Source organism: Synchiropus splendidus, chromosome 2 (assembly GCF_027744825.2).
Source record: "Synchiropus splendidus isolate RoL2022-P1 chromosome 2, RoL_Sspl_1.0, whole genome shotgun sequence".
Classification (NCBI taxonomy): domain Eukaryota; kingdom Metazoa; phylum Chordata; class Actinopteri; order Syngnathiformes; family Callionymidae; genus Synchiropus; species Synchiropus splendidus.
Window position 1 is genome coordinate 35,564,013 of NC_071335.1, and position 17,823 is coordinate 35,581,835.

Sequence of the window (17,823 nt, forward strand, 5' to 3'; positions counted from 1 at the left end):
CTTTAATAACTTTTCTACAGAGCAGTCTCCTAATGTTTTCACTCTCTGATGTGAAAAACTGTCATTGTTCCTGGTCTGAGCGTGCAATAAATTCATCATTTACACTCACAAGAGGTTTGAGAAGGTGACCCCTCTCATTACTCACCTGGGGCACCAGGAACCAGGTGGCTGTGATGGTGAGGATGCCTTCGGGAGAACTCCAGTTTCCCCGCTGGAGACAGTGATATCAAGTAGAGATGGTCTCACTATTAAAGGATAGACTATTCAAATGATCCGAATTTCAACTCACTTTACTGTGAAATATCAGTGATGATTATTGATATTAAAAAAAAGCTATTATAATTATTCATTCATTCATCCATAACATGGCTGTGGGGAGGCTGGTGCCCAGCTACATGGGGCAACTCAGTGGAGCTGAAGTTAGTGTGCAACTCAAGGCAACTCAGGATTCCACATGAAACTTCCTGAAAAGTATTAATAAATAACTTAAGTGCACTATATGATCATGACAACCTGAGGCTCCAACAGCACTCATTCAAGTCAGACAACATGAAAACACCTCTGCTGCGATGACGTCAACCTCTGACTTCCTGACTTCCACCAAGGATCATCATCAGTCTGCTAACAGGATTCACTAACTGAGAGTTTCTTTCAGCTATAATTGTGTCCTCCACTCAACACCTCGTGCTCCGATCCGAGGTAAATGGTAACAACTCTCGGGGCCAGACAAGAGCCCTCCTGTGTCCACTCTGACTCCGAGTCTCTGCTCATCTCTCGCTCCTAGCGAGCAGTTATTATTGAATGATTTCAGCAGCCATATATTCAGTCATCCATAAATATATATTGGAAAAGGTTTCAGATACTCTTCTTCACTACCTCCTATAGACACGGAGGTGACGGCATTAAAGCGCACGAGAGCGCCATTAGAAAATCTATGATGGTCATTTGTTGCAGCACCAGTGAGCTGTAGTGCTCATTACACATGTTAGTGTTGCAATTTCTGAAATCTTTTCCCACAGATTAGAAGAAAAAATTGCGAGGCTTGATCAAAAGCTGGTGTATTGTGCTACAAAGGAATAAGGGATTGTATTTTGATCTATCATGTGTCATTGAAAGAACAAGGAGCTGGCTTTTAAACACCTGAAAGTAACAATAAACAGAGGAGGCTTACAGCAACAGTTCCTTCATGGAAATATGTGTTTATTACGAGCAACCTGCATCACATGAGTGGGATTTGAACCCAGGCTCTTCTACTTTGGCATCATTGACAAACATTGATGAACAAAATAATATATCTCTCCAGCAAACTTTGAGCTCAGCACCCCTCTACCGCTCACTCTGGATCAGCCGGACTCCTCCATGGTTCAGGATTCTCACCCGTCTCCTGCTCACCACCCGGGTTCCCGAGCCTTTCCTATACCCACCGGCCCCGTCCCCTGTCATGTTCCTCGGTACCAGAGTCTGGTTGCCTCCCGCCCCCTCGACTCCCCCCTCTCGGTAGCCGTGGTGACGGAGAAAAGGTTCCATGGTTGCTAGGCGACGAGTGAGCTCGGTGATGCGACGATGCAGCAGAGAAACTTCTCTGAACAAGTCGTTGACAGACTCGGACAGAGGGCGCACCCTGCAGGACAAATACGCCCATTACAAGAAAACCTGTCAGATTTGCTCTGTTTTATGACAATTAACTTGTTCTACACTGATCGGTCTCAGACAGTAGTAATAATGTAGTAGTAATATAGTAATAATAGTAGTATTAATGGGAGCAAATCAACAGAACCTACAGGTCACATACAAAGCAAAAATAGCTGTGAAAAAAGTTAATAGTAAATGTTGTTGCAAAACCAAGTGTTTTTTTTATCCAGATTAAACATGAAGAGACTTATCTTGCAATCCCAAGACTCTTTTATTGCAACCAAATGCATATCTGCAAGTTTAATTACAAATTAATTTCCCCATGTAGTCATGAATGTTTTGGACATAATAATTTACAAAAATATACATCACATGACAGAATTCTGTCCCATTTGCTAAAAAATATGTATAATATTTTAGGCTAATACTAACTAAAATTATGCCAAAAAAGCAATAAACAAGGCAATTTAGTAAAACATTTTTCTCTTTACATGATTTTTGTTTTTGCTTTGTTTTGATTTTTGACTGCCACTCAGATCTATGCGTCCGTTTTTAAGAAAATCTATTTAGCAGAAACAAGGAGCTACAGCATCAAAGTAGTAGAGTCGACCTGGAGTAGTCCGGCAGCAGCGTGGTCGGCTGTGAGTGCAGCAAAGTCTTGATCTCGTTGAATATCCGCTTCCCCCAGACGTCCAAGACTCTGGTCACACTTCGCACCGAAGCCACGTTGACTCTGTCTGCTGTTGGTTGAAAACACGATGACCTCATCAGAGTTGCATTCATGGACAAACACACGTGACTCGATTACTTCAGTCATATGATCCTGGAGGAATCTCCCACATCAGGAAACTATCAGCCCTGACTTGTTGTGATCATTCACAACTTCAATAAGCAGCAGATCACATTGATGATTTACCTCCTTCTCTGTAGTTCCAGTACCCGTAATCCAGTTCATTTTCCTCGCCGGAGGTCCTGACCCTGGTTACCATGGCGACTGTCAATAACACCAGCAACAGAGATTGTAGAGCCATGACAACTGAAAAGAGACAATGAAATAAATACAATAATGTAATTTTTTTTATCGCAATGAAAATAATCACTAGAGCATGGGTAGTAGCAAAAAACAGATCAGTATTATATGTTGTTGCGTTCGGCATTGCAGTATTTGAAAGTGTTGAGCAGCATAAGTATTTGTTGGTGTAGTAAGGAAATATTGCCCATGTTGCAGGTATAGTAGTCGATGTATTCGCTGAAGTGGTGGCAGTAATGTGAGCACCAGCAGCTGTACAAGCATTAGTTTAACCAATTGAATGGTCCTCTGATGTCTTTCTCTGAATGAGCAGCTATTAGATTACATTACATTAAATGGTCTTTGTTTTCCCTCAGTCAGATTACAACCTGATATTCACATCTGGATGAGGTTTTCGATCCAGCTGCAGCATTTCAGCCACCCCTGGCGTCGTCACAACTCTGAGTAAAAAGGTGCAAGTACAGAAGAAAACACTCACAAGAGTCGATGGTGTTGCTCCAGAATGTGAGGTTCAGGTGCTGGATGTGCCGCTGCCTGCCGTGCGTCTCCTCCGATCACTCCTCTTCTTGATTTGGTCCCTTTCCCCTCCCCCTTGTGCTCCAGTGTAATTATGAGGAAAGTTAGATCATCGCTTATGATTCAAATCGTTCCATCCAGCTGCTTCCAGATGTGCAGCTCATCGCGCACGCCTCCTCTGAAAACACTTTTTGTCTCGACCGGATCAGCTACACACTCCAGCACCATCAGGTTTTCATCACGGGCCGACGTCTCCTCCACTCTTGAATTACGGCCTCCTTCATCTGTCTTGGCGTCTCAAAGTTTGACCTTTGACCTTGCACAACAGAGTACGCCAAAACACATGCCATCGTCCATTTGTATATCAGCAAACAAGCTGGTAGATATGAAAGTGATTCTACCAAACGCACCTGTGATCTGAACAACTGCACCACTGACTGAGCAGCATTCCTCAACTGAAGTCCAGAAATATCAAACATGCACATTAAATAACCCAAGAGCAGGTTTGCTCTTGTCCATGTTTGTGACGCAGTTTCATAAACTGTGTCGTCTGGGTGGAGTGACACTTCCATATAGCAGAAACAGAGAATTTCCTTAAGTCATTGAGGCCTTTATCTACTGCCTTTCTTAACTATATCTTAAAAGAGAGTGGACTCTCTTTTTTTTTTTGCTTCTTAAGGTGTGGCAGTCTGAAACTGAATTTAATTGAATTGAATATAAGATAATATAAGAGCTAAATGTGCATTTATTCACTCCCTCATGCGTCAACGGTACATCATGAAAACAGCAGTCTTAATGATATGATTAAGACTCGAGAAAAATGTTTGTTAATTTTGTAAAAGTGTGACGCTCGCAGTTTTACAAGCACAACGGAAACATCAAAGGTTTGAAGAAGAGATTTATTGTTAACTAGCTGACGTCCAGATGTTCTCTTCTTCCCTCTATGTGCGGGAGTCTTCATGATGTGGCTGCGAATTAAAACATGGTCTGTGAGTGTCATTGGAACTGTAGGGAATACGTCACGCACACCTTAGAAAACTCTCCTGGAAGAATCTTGTCCTGTTGATGTGAGGAAGCAGGTGGAGTCATGTGACCCTTCAGTTTCCTGAAATAAAGGAAAGGCAGATTTTGCGGAAGGACGACAGTAAAGGGGAAGCTTCACTAAGTGTGAGAATAGTTGAAGAGACAAGTGAAGACAGCAGACATGTCCCTCTGTCGATCCCTGCATCTCACTTTCATGTTTTCCTTTCCTGCTCTCTGGTGTGGTATCAAGGCTCAAGGTAAGAGCGCAGCATATTTTAAATCAGGGCACCTGTCAACCTCTTTTCAGTGTTTGGTCTCATTGTGCAACAGAGTTGAGTCTTCTGAGCAGTCGGGTGTCTGTGGCCTTCACTGGGGAAAATCAGTGGATACAGTATCAAGCAACGAAGCCAGCCAACTGCAGCCAAACCGTCTTAAAATGTTTCGACCCGCTTGGCCAACCCTTCTACGAACACCCAGTTCGTCCAACTGTCGGGAGCCCCTTGTCTTGGAGAGAAATTGTTCTACTAGAAAATCCATCGCACTCTGGAGAGTATTACTGCGAGCATCAGGCAGCTCGAGTTTACTGGTTCCTCAGACTGAGAGGTGAGACCACAGAAGCTACTAACATCTCAACATCACTGAGCTACAAGAATTGCAATTGCAAAATTGCGTTCAGCCACCTATGAGTTCATGCTGTTTGAATCGATTGGAAGGCTGGTGAGGTTGAACAAAGTCACATCTCTGGGCTTCAACAGACATTTTTTTTCACTTGCTGTGGAGAAATAACGCTCAAGGTGATCAGTCTGTGCAGTTTCTAAATGCTATTTATGGTTAGTTTATCAGATCAATACAGTGATAGCAATATCATGCCTATATTGAGGTATGAACATCTTTTATGTTAATATGGCTGAATCAACAACTCTCAGTTTGGCTTGCTCATACAGCGTGTAAAGCCATGGCAGTGGTAAGCATCAGTTTTGCGATTGTACCGATGAGACCAAACAACTGAGGTCATTTCCTGATGGCTGTTCCACCTGACTTTGTACAGTCGGTTGTATCATGTTTATAAAAGTTTTTAAAAAAAAACGGTTATCACCCAACCCACAGATACAGTATCAGTATAGAGTTATATGGCACGGATATCGTGATATGAAAGTCAATGCAGCTTTACCTACTTTTTTCTTTTCACTTAGTAACTGAATTCTGACTCAACAAATAGTGAATTATATTTCTGTTATGTCAAAGGGAATATCTGAAAGTGCATCACACGGGGAAACAACATGCTTGTTACCATTACTTCCAAGTTCTGCTTTTTGCTCATCAGATAGCGGCTACTGGGAGACCACACAGAACAGCTCCGAGTGCATCATCTTGGCTACAACCTTTGCGGTGTTGTTGGTCCTCAGTGTCGTAGGCTCGTGGTATGTCTTCAGATGCAGTTGGGTAAGTCGTGGCTTTCTCACAGAAGTTGCAAAAAGAATGTTGCAATGTCTTAGCATGAACTCGAAACAGACAGCTGAGGGTTTGCCAGAGTGTGGCTCTGAAGTTGCCTCTGTGTTGACTGTGCTGGGGGCTGTGATCACCAAATATATGCTCGAAGGGTGAAGGAGAGCGACCCATGCTCATGCTTGAGACAAGATCTATGCTAAAATTGGAATTAATGATTAATATTAACCATTGGAATCCAGAACTCCAGAAAATTGAAATTTCACACCACTGAATGCGTGAATCCCAAACTTCCCAAACTTAAATCTGGTCATTGACAGGAGGCTGGAAGTAGAGTAGTCTGGCTCTGCCAAGATTTGAACCCGTCACTTTATCTAGTTGTTTTGGCCCGAACTCCAGAGGTCCATGACAACTATTAATATCTTCAATACTCGCTGCTCCTGCACCCTGCCACTTTAAAAATTGTCACTTTAAAAGAAACCATTCTTCATACCCTCTCAACTTGTATCCCCAGTTTTTCAAGTCAGGGTTGCTGATTTCTCTCTTTGCTGATTCCAGGAACGGACCTGTGGCAGCAGGCCTAAAGGGGAGAACCGCAGACGGGTGGTGGAGGACAACAATGACAGAGCAGCGCCATCATCCGTCTATGCCGTAAGACACTTTAGGTTCAAAGATGTTTGACGGTCAATTTTTTTTACCCCTTTAACCTAGAAAATATATTTGTAGAGCCTCAATCCTCACACTCAATCTGTTTATGCGGTTCTGGACCGGACATCTGTCGCATCCGAGCCGGATCAAAAGCAAAGTGCTCCCAGATCAAAGAAGAGCCACAAAACAGTGAGTGTCACGAATGCTGTACCCAATGCTGTTTCAAATGAGTGGCCTCATTAATGGCGTGTCATGTGTTCAACACTCAGGTGTCTCCAGACGTCCATGGTGAAGGAGCGTTTGAGTCGGTCTACGAGAACTTCTGATGTGGTTTCAAATGAAAGAACTGCATTTTAATGTTGGAACTTTGTACGTAGATGGAAATGTAAATAGATATATTTCTAAAAACTCTCAGTGTTTTGTCTTTGATAAGATATAATAATGAGACACCCCAAGGGGTTTCACTGTCACATAAAACTGCAAAATATTTTTCTTCTCTTATTATCAAATGTTTTTCGTCAAACCAAGAACCTTCTGCATAGGATTCTTTTTGACACAGCATTTTATTCTCCGTCTGACAAGTCCTATATATGATGCAGCAACGCTGCGACGTTAGCCCCACCCCAGCTCTCATTTGACCAATGGGAGCTTCAGCTCGAAATGTCACGCACCAATGGCATTTCCTCTCTCTGGTCTGACTTCCGGGCTCAGCTTGTTGTGCTTGTCATTCGTCATGGCTGCGGAGGGAGACTTTCTGGCCAGATACCGTGCTGTATCAAATAAACTGAAAAAGTAAGCGTGTGCTCTCGTTATTTTTTTTCCACTTTGTCAATGCTATGCAGTCCTGGTGATATGGCTCCACGAATTGGCCGCGTTAGCTGTTAATAATGTGTGGTGTTTGCTAACGCCACATCCGCTCTTAGTGCTGTTATGCTAACCATGTCGTTTGTGTGAGATGATAAACGGTGGAACTCAGAATTGACCTTAGCAAAGGCCACTAACGTGCAACGTTAAACTGCTACTAAGGGCATTTTATGTTCGTCGACAGGCGTTTTCTACGGAAGCCCAATGTAGCTGAGGCTAGTGAGCAATTCGGTGAGTAAATAATACTGTATATATCCTCCCAGTGTTGTCGGTGTCTCCTCTTTCAAACCCGTCTCAATTCGTTGTTGCAGGTCAACTGGCCAAGGAGCTGAAGCAACAGGACTGTCTGCAGTATGCTGCCTTCTGTAATCTGGCCATGGCTCGGTAAGATGGAGAAAACCATCGTCCTGCGTTCACTGTGAAGATGCTGGAGATATTTCCCTTCCATCAGTGGTCACTATAACATCTCTGCAATGGTTCTGATTACATTTACCTGTATGATATTGATTATGATGTGCATATGTGTGTCATTACCATGCAGATTTTTGTAAAACATTTACGCAGCGTTTTATTACAATGAAAACGTTCCAAACATTTTAATTTCTCTGCTTAGCTGCAGTTCACATTTGCATCTACGTTTGGCAATGAAAAGCATATAAAACAACAGTCTATTAGTTTCAAAAGAACCTATTTTTTGATTACGAGTAGGCTCAGAAAAAGCAGTGGTGAAAGTAACAGACCTAAACCTAGCCCAGGAGGCAGTGGCTAAGGTTTGAAAAATAAGGTGAGGTGGCTCCCTGATTGCTCCTGCCTGTAGCATTTGATCACTGATTCCGATCACATGGATTGACAATGAATTTCTCATCAAAATGATGAGACCTTCTGTGTACATGATTTGAAAACATGAACTTTAAATCCTTTTAATTCAGGCACATTTTTATACACCTCTTCAAGGTGGCAAACATAGAAAAACCTTGCTAAATGCAACAACTATTCTGTCAAAAGGATGACTGAAAAACATTCAATTCGATCGGAGACGTCGCAGGTGAGTCTCTTGAGACTGTGCTGTGTCCGTGAAATATTTACATACTGTTGCAGGACACAGAGCACTGTATTTACGAAAGATTCTACTCCGGATGTTTACAGAAGTTTCAGATTCAGCCTGAGAAAGGCTGATCATGTTGCGCAGTGGGGTTAATAATTATTTCTTATCATTCCGCTCAGACCGATGGGCGTTGATAAGCGTCAACTGGGCTAACAGCCTGCTGCTGAGTAGCCATCGGTCTCACTTTCATGAGCCCGGTAAACTCTCCGTGCTTCGTCAAGTGCTGGCACTTTAAATGACATATTTAATTTTGATGCGCTTCCCTGCATACCGTTGCAAACTTTACATGACAGATTGAAAGAACCTCGACAACAGGCATGCTGCTGCTTAGTGAGTAGGGAGGAGCGGACGCATCACAACCAGCGGGGCTTCATCAGAGCGCTGGCTGTCACATGCGATCGGCAATGACAGGTAGTGCTCGGCATTCAACGATTGCACTGAAATCGGCTGATCATGATCGGTGAATTGATCGGAGCATCCCTAGTCCTATGGTCTGTTATCTGTTTTGGGATCGCTGTGGCTGCGTAAATTGAATGTGTTGTAAATGTCATCTCACCCATTTTAACTTCAATTAATGGCTGTTTTTTGGGCGTGGCTGTTAAGTGGTCTGCTTTTTGTTTCCTGCTGGCAGGTGTGAACAGACTCTTTTCAATGCTCCAGGAGAAGCTCTGGCATTAACCGATGCTGCCCGCCTCTTTCTCTCATCGGAGCAGGAGAACTGGGCCTTGCAGGCTCCTGGCTTTGATGAGCATCTTCAGGCCGCGCTTAACTGCTACAGCTTTGCCATCAAGGTGCACTGACTGCATGGTGGATTTCACTGCTCCGAAGCCCACTGATGCTTTTGTCCCGTAGGTTTACATAGAGATGAACCAGCCTGTGATGGCGGCCAGTCTGTGTCTGGAACTAGGAAATGCGCTCAAGGTAAAAACGTACAAACATGTCAGTGTGTATTTTCTAAGTGGATGCCTTACGTTTGCGTTTTTATGTTGGGTTTGAGCAGGAGATGAATCGACCCGGTGAGGCCATCGTTCATTACCAGAGAGCCTCTGAGCTGCAGTTTCAGACCCCAGTTGAAGCTTTGATGTCTTTGGGAGAAATGGCGACTTGTAAAATTCTCACACGTGAGTTTAATACTTGCCACTGACGATGCTGTCTCCATCATGGGCTGATACTGTGTCTCCCTTCCTTTGTAGGTGACTATGACGGTGCATTGTCAGTGTTTACAGATATGCAGATCATGTGTCAGGAGAAGGGTCTGCTTCTGCCAGGCACCAACACTCCAGTTGGTACGAACTGCATCATATAAGCATCTGCTTTTCATGTGAACCATTGTTGTCTTTTCATCCACCCACTTCCAGGTGCGTTTCTTGACATTATGGCAAAATGTGAGATCTCCAGAGTTTTGCTGCTGATGCTGCTGGAGGTAAGTCCATTGATTTTTAGTGTCGCTGCCTGCAGTTATAGCTGTCATTTACCCCTCTGCTGACATGACTGAGAAAAATTATGTATGGGGCCGTAATATTTGCGGTGAAAAGCAAAAAACTCGGGGAGTTGAAAATAAATTGTGGATTTCACGGAAAGAAAAACGAGCATCAAATTATGTTTTTATGTCCTCAGTCTTTTCTCTTTTTGCTTGGAGTTTGTCCGACATCAGTACAAAAATGTTTTAGCCCAGTGTTTTCTTTACATACAATATTATACAATATATAATATAATACATGCAATGTATTTTTTTCATCCCTTTTTTGTTGTGTTTCAATGTTCAATGTAGAGAGGACAGGAAGCAGGGCAGGGGGCGGGGTTTGCTGAGGAACTGCATGTGATGAAGTTGCTTCTATAAACGGCTCACTCTGAAAATCAACATGAAGAAACATTCATGTATTCCTGGGTAAAGGAAATATATTGGAAAAAAATAGGCAGAAATGATAAGAACTGTTCATCCCCCAGATCAAGTTGAGATGAGAGAGTTGTTGTATGTAGGGATTGAAATAAACATCTACTGCTATAGTGTGCCGTCTTTAGGGATAAGTTTGAGTGGTTCAGGACATGCAGCTCCTCAACAAGCCACGCCCCTTCCTGCTCCCCATCCTGTCCTGCCCCGCATGCTGAAATGGTGCCTGTAAAAAAGGATATCGGCTGGGGAAAAAATTGGATGTTTAAATAAACCAAAAAAGCCTTCTATTGAGGTCGGAAAAAGTCCATGTTATAGGAAAAATAACTATCATTTTCAGAAAAACTACAATAAATGACCAAAGAAAATGACTGAAACAAATGACATTTTTTTCCAGTGTCATACATTACTCAGTTAGTTGGGAGACATGCTGACTGTGTAAAAATGTCTCCCCAGCCTCCCCCACAGAAGCTTTTACCAGAACACGCACAAACACTGGAGCGATACGCTTGGGAGTCCTTCGACCCGCACAGCCAGGGTAAGCATTTGAGCACACACCACTCTAAATCATACAGATCGCGCTTTTACTTCTGAGTGGAAGTGATAAATAAGTCCTCATGAAGGTCTCTTAATGTGCTTTCCTCCAGTCTTGTTCCTGCCTGAGAACGTCTTCCTGCTCCTGCAGTCAGTCGTGGTGAGCGTCATTGTGACTGTCAGAATTCACGCAGGAAAATATTCACACAGGAAAACGGGAAGCTGCTTCCGACAAGGGAGTTCAGTTTCGCATTGCAAAAATGTGACTTGGGTTCACTTTCAGTTACTTCTCTAGTGAAGAGATGCATGTCTTGGAGTGGTAGCTATAAAGTATTCAGCGGTACTTGTTGTGAAGCTCCTCTGACGGGTTTCATTATTCCCCAGTGTTACAGTAGATGTGTTTTGCAGATGGCGTGTCAGGAGAAGGACACAGAGTCCCTCAAGTCTCTTCAGACGGAACTATGGTGAGCCATTTTTTAGGTTGTTTTCATTTCCTTAAAGTCGCTTCAGTCTTAATTCTTGTTCTTTCCCCTGACATTCTCCAGTCTTGTCTAAATGCTTTTGTTTCTTACTCAGGCCACTTCTGACAGCTGAGCAGAACCACCTGCTCCACCTGGTGGTTCAGGAGCGCATCACACCATCTGGACAAGGCATTTAGGCGCCTTCTGTTTACACTTTTTTTTGTCTTCCTTCGGGAACCTTTCTCCTTGAACTAGGTCTGTTTTAAGACTTGTTTTTGTTTAAGGCAGCACCAATCTGACTTTTAAAATCAGTGTGTATTGTGTGTCCTGTTTTCCCATAATGAAACTTTATTGACTGGTGATGAAGTGTCCCATGTGGTGAAATAAATTCTGATTTCTGTGTTTTATAGGAGATGGAGGCTGCTTGTTTGTCCACTGTAATGGAAGTTGCTTACTTAGGCCAACAGCTGTCGTGCTGAGCCTTTATCTACACTGCAGTTTCCCCTCCATATTTATTCTTTATCTTGTAGCACAGGCAGCTTCCCATACAGCTGTTAGTCACATCGATCGGATGTGCTCCAGAATGTTGAGTGAAACGTTTGCAATGATACGAAAGTTGACCTCCTATTTGCATAAACTTGAGTTGGATTCCATCCTATGTCATAGTGAGTGTGTAATTTTAACCTTTTCGCCTCCTCTCCCTACTCTACATTGTTTCCAGATGTAAAACTACCGAATTTTGAAACATTTCTGCTCCTTAATGACAGAGAAATGGTCACACTTTCAGTCAAAAGACCTCGAAACTGCATCAGCATGTCAAGGGCGTTTCCTCCTTCACTGCCTTGGAGTTCAACAAGACAGCATGCGGAGGAAATGCCCTTTATTGTTTTCCTTCTTAAGCGAGAAGTAGTGGTTTTAGTCTCTATGGCAGGGGTCACCAACATGGTGCTCATGGGCGGTGAGACTAGTATTGGAGAGGAATATCATTTATCATCCATTATCATGATTTCAGAAGTGTGTACTGAACAGATGGTCACCCTTCGGGTCACACAGGAGTAGCTTGCCGTCGCTGAAAGGTTGGTGACCCCTGTTCTAGGGAGAGGCATCTTCTGACAACAGTGGACCACAAACAATAATAAATAAAGGAGAAGACATGTATTTTTTATATTTTATTAATAAGTAATATGGCTTCAATCCCAGAATAATTACAGATAAAAACTTCTACTGCATAGATCTAATAAATGATCAGACAAAAGGTCCTCCACCTCTGGTTCACTGTGGGTTCACATGTTCAACATTGCCTGTACTTTGTTATAGCAGCCAACTACATGTTTAAAAACTGTTATACAACATATTACATAGTACATGGACGAGGAAAAACAAAACCAATTATATTTGGTTATAAAAAAAAACAGATACACAAGTGAAATAAAGGTGTTTCAGGACTCTACTTCCTTCATCAGCCTTCACACTGTATTCTACTCAAAAATAGTAAGAAGTTTTTCGGTAAACGCAACTCCAGCTACACAAAAGGAATGACTGCAATAGCTTAAAAAAATATAAGAATGAATGAAAGGAACAACCACCATCTAATCCACTTCATAGAACATCCCACGATTTCAACACAAATGGCTCGTTGGCAACTTTAGCAAATCTCAGATACAAATTCCACTTTTTTTTTTTTTGCTTTAATGCCCGAATTTGAAAACAAATGCAGTGATTTGCTTCTTCTTTTTTTTTGTTTTTACTCGCTCTTCTTCCGCAGGACGAGATAGGTGATAGCTAAGAGGAAGGTGAAGACAAAAGAGATCCACGCCAGGACGTAGGAGTGTCCGTATCCACCTTGCTCATTGAGGTGGAACTGTGCCGTGTAGATGGAGGCGGCGATCATTATACACAGACCTGACGGTGAGAATGTGGAAGAGAGCGTCGGTTATTAAAAGCTGGTTTGGTTGTCTGTGTTAAATACATAGTTTACGGTTCATCCGCAACATCTCACTGGTCAGTGAAAGTAAGAATGGGCATCAGAACTGAGCCCACTGGTGGTACACTTAGCAAAGGGTCAGCAAGACCTTGTCCTCAATATTTGAAACATCATAACTGACACCATCTTTTCTCTTCTGTCACTTCGCAGCAACTTTCCAAAAGTCACGGCAAGTTGCTTTCCTGACTCCAAACTGGTGCAACAAGTTCAGCTGTGACCTTTAGAGGGAATAAAATCAACATGGCCTTCCCCTCAGACATGGAATTCTGTGTTTTACCCTTGTTAAGCTAACTCAAATTTGAGTAAACAATTTCAAATAGAAGCGTAAAGTCACAGTGATGTCAGACAGTAAAGGGACTCACAGGCCAGGAGTTGTAAGATGCCGGTGAAGGTGAAGCGCTGGCCTTTGGGGAGCGTGAAGAGCTGCGCCACAAAGACAAACAGGGCCAGGATGGCAAAGATGCAGGCCAGAACTGAAGTGGCCTGAACCGCCTGGAGATACTCTGCAACACAGAAACAAGTGTTATGAAACAAGCTATGCATTACTTTGGATTTGTTTTCATCGCCCTGTGTTCTGGAATTGAAAAGTGCAGGCCCCAAACTAGCGAGCCCAATGGTCAATACGTTTTAAAGCTTGACTTATCTCGTGTCAACTTGAGCTTTTACTGTGCACATGCATCACTCCATCAAACCCCAGCAATAGGATTCTCTCTATTAAAAAAGTTTCTCTAACTGAGGTAAAATGCAGCTGCTAGTTTTATTCCATTTTTCTACTTTGGATTTATTTAAATATAAATTTTACATGACGTTATTTCCACTTGAAATCGACTTTTTTCCCTTCATGATTTGGGACCCCAGCAGCACTTGTGCGTGCTCAATTTTTTGTGCTACGGAGCCATAACACGTTTACTGACACATCTGACACACGTGCCACAACGGTCCCCCAGGCCTGCCTGTGAACACAGCCATTTAAAAGCTCATTAGCTGTTGTTTTCACACGTGTGCTCATCAGTACATTAAAGACACGTTACATCCGAGTCACTACTGAGGTCATTAGACTCGCAGGATTGGTTTAACTGTCTCATCTGAGCTTTTCTTTGGTGGGGACTATTTTTCAATTCCAGGTGCACCACATTATACATTGTGATGGCATCACTAAAGGTGATTGCTCTGATGGAAAATTCAACTTTAAAAACTGTCTGTTCTGTTCTCCGTATGTAGCAAAGAGTTCACACCTGATGTCTGAGCTTCTGTGCACAGATTCCACAAGAATTTGATCATTTTGGTGTCAAATATTATAATGTGTTTAATAGAGATGAATTAATCGTGACACCTATAATGAACTTTTTTTAAAATGTTCTTTTTATCGTGTCCTAAATTCACTAAGACAGAGGGTATCTCGAGCACGTCTGGCTCCCACCCTGGTGGGGTCAGCCGTCCAGGTAACCATTCACATCATTTAAACAACAAAAAGCAGTGCGGCCTCTCACTTGCCTTGAATGTAAAACTAATGACACACTGGCATATGAATATACTGTCTGATGGAGGTCAGTTACCCTCTGGGTAGTTCTTCAGGTTGGTGTAGTGCCAGGCTCCGCTGGTCAGCTCCCATCTGCCCCACACATCCGTTGACACGGTGTCTGTGATCCACCAGGCCTGGAAAGGGACCAAAACAGTGTGAGAAAAGAGGGGCAAAACTACTGAATTTTCGAGCAGATGTTGTGAAGCAGGGACTCACATTGTCGATGGTGGCCACCAGCAGCAGGATGATGGTGGTTAAGTGCAGGAGAACTATTCCAGCCAATATCAACATCGTGCTCTTCTGGAAGCAGATAAGGTGAAGGAAAGGGTGGAAGGATGTGCATCATTTATTTTCCACATTTTTTTAGCAGCCTTGCTTTGGAGGAACGCGCGCACGCGCGCGCTCACACGCGCACACCTCTTCATTAGTTTCACCTCGCTGCTCACGTAAAAGCATGTTTTATGGGTGGAAAGCCAGAGACAAAACGCTCCTTTAACGAGTCTCTTCGACGCCTTGAAGCTCGTTCAGACTGGAGCGACTTGTTGTTTGGACACCGAGGCGTGTTATTCCCAAACGGGATTCGCTCCGTTACCGACACAGGCCTCCTGGACGCGTCGACTCGGAAAAGAGCGCCAGATCGCGACATATGTTTGTAATAAAAAAGCACATGCTCGCCGTCTACATAAAAACACGTCGTGTGAACTCTGATCGCAAACTTAGTACATGTTTAATCCGCCCTTTTTCTCAGCCTTGCGACGTTTTAGCGACGTCTGAATAAGTTCAACTTCGTTTCGGACATTAAAACTAAAAAACTACACGCGTAAATGCGCGTAAAGAAAATAGCGATCATACTTAAATCGCGGATATAAGGTTACCTGAATGCTTTTGCGCGCAGCCCGGGAGTTATTTGGGAAATGAGAAACGCTGAAGACCCACCCAACTCTGAATCCACAGCACTCACACACACACACTCTCTTTTCTGTTTTCCCTCTCCTTCCCTTCTCAAAGCCCCACCCAGAGAAGTTTAAATTTTTTCCCTTCAATGAAAACGACTTCTGGTTTCCTCCTGTAAAAAAAAAAAAAACAGTGACGTCCTGATCCCAAACCATTCCCCCTCCTCCCAGGATGAGTTGCTTTTGGGCTGCTTTAAGAGTTTTAAGTTGCCATGTTTCAATTCACTCTTCTTAAACTGGGTGTTTACAACTTGGAGGCGGAGGAGAGGTAAAGACTGAACCTTCTGTTTGCATTCCATCAGAAGCAATTCCTAGATAGAGGCGAGTCCCAACATTGTACACTGGTGTCGACTCACCACCACACCAATATGGAGCTGTCCTGCCAGGCTTGGACCTCCAACTTGAGATTGATCTACTTGGGAGCAAGTTCAGAGTCATGGAATGCAAAGGGTGTTTTGGTTCATTGAAATGTAGCAGACACATTGGCTTCGATCCAAGGAATCCAGCGAGCTCCAGTTTCTCAGGTGTTGAGCAGTACATTTTGAGCAGATCCAGGGGGTGAAGAGTCTGCAACTGAAGTGCCAATGGAGCTGGTGCGTCATTATGCTCTGGATTCACCAAGTATAAGCTGGTTATTACCTGAGAACAACAAGCCCATTCCTCTTTCCAATCCTTATTTTGGAGACCAAAACCAGAGGGCGCCTCGAAGACTCCCCCTGTTGGCCTGGTTGGTTTAAAAACATCGCATTAGACAGTGTCAAAAAGGAATCCAGCCTTGGAACCAGTACACCGGTCAGCATCCAAGCTGAACAAGAATGCTGTGCGACCAGGAGGACTAGTCCAAAAAGATTCTGATCTCAGTTCCATTGCACAGCTGCCGAGAGCGCAACGATGGAATGAGTTCATCATTCAGTGCGAACGTATTTGTGTTTGCTTGTCACAGAGCATGGGGTCGCGTTCATGCTAAACTGAGAGGAAACAGAAAGTGAAGTCCACGAACTGGTCTTGCCAGCACCATCAAGCCGCGAATGAGGCTGGTAACCATGCAGGACTGGATGTCATCCTCTATACTGGGAGGTGAATAGACTAACATAATGACTCTACTGAAGGACACTCGGAGTGAGTTGCATGAAAAGACAGTCAGTGAGTTCCAGTTGTGGTTGGAACTCGGAAATTACTGTACCCTAAGTCGGATTTCCAAGTCACAAAGTCAGAGAGTGTGTTTCCACTTCATTTTCAAGTAGCAATCGGAGCACATATTTATATGGAAGGTGCTTATATCTGGGCCAATAATGACGTGTGATAATGACTTTTATGGACATTTCTATCTTGTTTTCTGATTTCCATTTAAAAAAATGCGCTGAACTGGGCTTGACGTTGTCGCCAGTTCCGACTGCCCACCTCTGACATGACTGGAACGCAGCATTAAATGGAGGAGTTAAGCACAAAAAAAGAATAGGTCGAACAAAGGCAGGCTCGGCCTCCTTCCAACCTGGACATTAAGAATACGCAGACATAAGCGCTTGTTTAAGAAAGGCACCTATCAAGTGAAAAGACTTCTGTGACTGGAATATATGGCGCTCTGATGTGTGTTGACTTTCTTGATGTTTGCATTAGTTTAGCTGCCAGACAGGCAGTATTTTTGGAAAATATGATGCTATGATGTAATCCACAAACTGACCACTAGATGCTACCAGATTTACTGTTTCCATCCGTGTGTATGTGGTTCCTTTGAAAAATGTTTTTCACTCTGCCCCATTTGCTGCACTCTTAAGATGGAGTTCAACATTCACCCTCAGTTTTAAGCCTGCACTTTCATCCATCAGTCGTTTTGTGCCAACATTAACATTAGCTCCTCCAGCTTCTTTAGTCTTTTATCAACCTTCTGAGAGCCCAGAAATGCCTCCACATGGTGACAAAATGGCGCAACTGGAGACTAGTAGCGGAAATTTATAGCGGTGTGTGGCGCGTCTGGACTTGTTTCTCCGTGACTGAAGTCAGCCAGGGAGGAACTCACGGACAAAGGTGATCCACTCTTACAATGGCTGCTTTATTCTCCTGGACTCTGAATGAAGACAGATAGCAAAATGACTTCCTTTCCTTCTGCTTGGACCATTCTTTAATGTGTTGACAGCTGACCCAAACTGAGCCCGGTGACCCAGAGGTTGAACCTATCATTACCAGACTTGAGAGAAGTAGAGAAGATGATTGTTA

The 17,823-nt window shown here is 43.3% G+C and overlaps 3 protein-coding genes across 3 annotated transcripts; 2 read left to right on the forward strand and 1 right to left on the reverse strand.

The window, feature by feature from the left end:
* Positions 1 to 4,334: 4,334 nt before the first annotated feature.
* Positions 4,335 to 6,917, forward strand: si:ch211-243a20.4 (uncharacterized). Its single transcript, XM_053857927.1, has 6 exons — positions 4,335 to 4,458; positions 4,532 to 4,804; positions 5,526 to 5,644; positions 6,206 to 6,298; positions 6,374 to 6,484; positions 6,565 to 6,917. Exons 1-6 carry the CDS (start codon positions 4,383 to 4,385, stop codon positions 6,619 to 6,621), a joined length of 729 nt encoding a protein of 242 aa, XP_053713902.1. The 5' UTR covers positions 4,335 to 4,382; the 3' UTR covers positions 6,622 to 6,917.
* Positions 6,918 to 6,974: 57 nt separating this feature from the next.
* Positions 6,975 to 13,833, forward strand: f8a (coagulation factor VIII associated). The gene is made up of 13 exons (XM_053857926.1): positions 6,975 to 7,087; positions 7,344 to 7,390; positions 7,471 to 7,543; positions 8,896 to 9,055; positions 9,117 to 9,185; positions 9,265 to 9,385; positions 9,458 to 9,550; positions 9,623 to 9,687; positions 10,612 to 10,693; positions 10,803 to 10,849; positions 11,098 to 11,153; positions 11,266 to 13,058; positions 13,285 to 13,833. The coding sequence occupies exons 1-12, from the start codon at positions 7,029 to 7,031 to the stop codon at positions 11,345 to 11,347; spliced, it is 954 nt and encodes a 317-aa protein (XP_053713901.1). The 5' UTR covers positions 6,975 to 7,028; the 3' UTR covers positions 11,348 to 13,058; positions 13,285 to 13,833.
* Positions 12,315 to 15,659, reverse strand: LOC128754930 (epithelial membrane protein 2-like). Its single transcript, XM_053857928.1, has 5 exons — positions 15,532 to 15,659; positions 14,873 to 14,956; positions 14,691 to 14,790; positions 13,497 to 13,637; positions 12,315 to 13,052 (listed from the first exon to the last, which is right to left on the reverse strand). The coding sequence occupies exons 2-5, from the start codon at positions 14,945 to 14,947 to the stop codon at positions 12,895 to 12,897; spliced, it is 474 nt and encodes a 157-aa protein (XP_053713903.1). The 5' UTR covers positions 14,948 to 14,956; positions 15,532 to 15,659; the 3' UTR covers positions 12,315 to 12,894.
* Between the last annotated feature and the right edge of the window lie 2,164 nt (positions 15,660 to 17,823).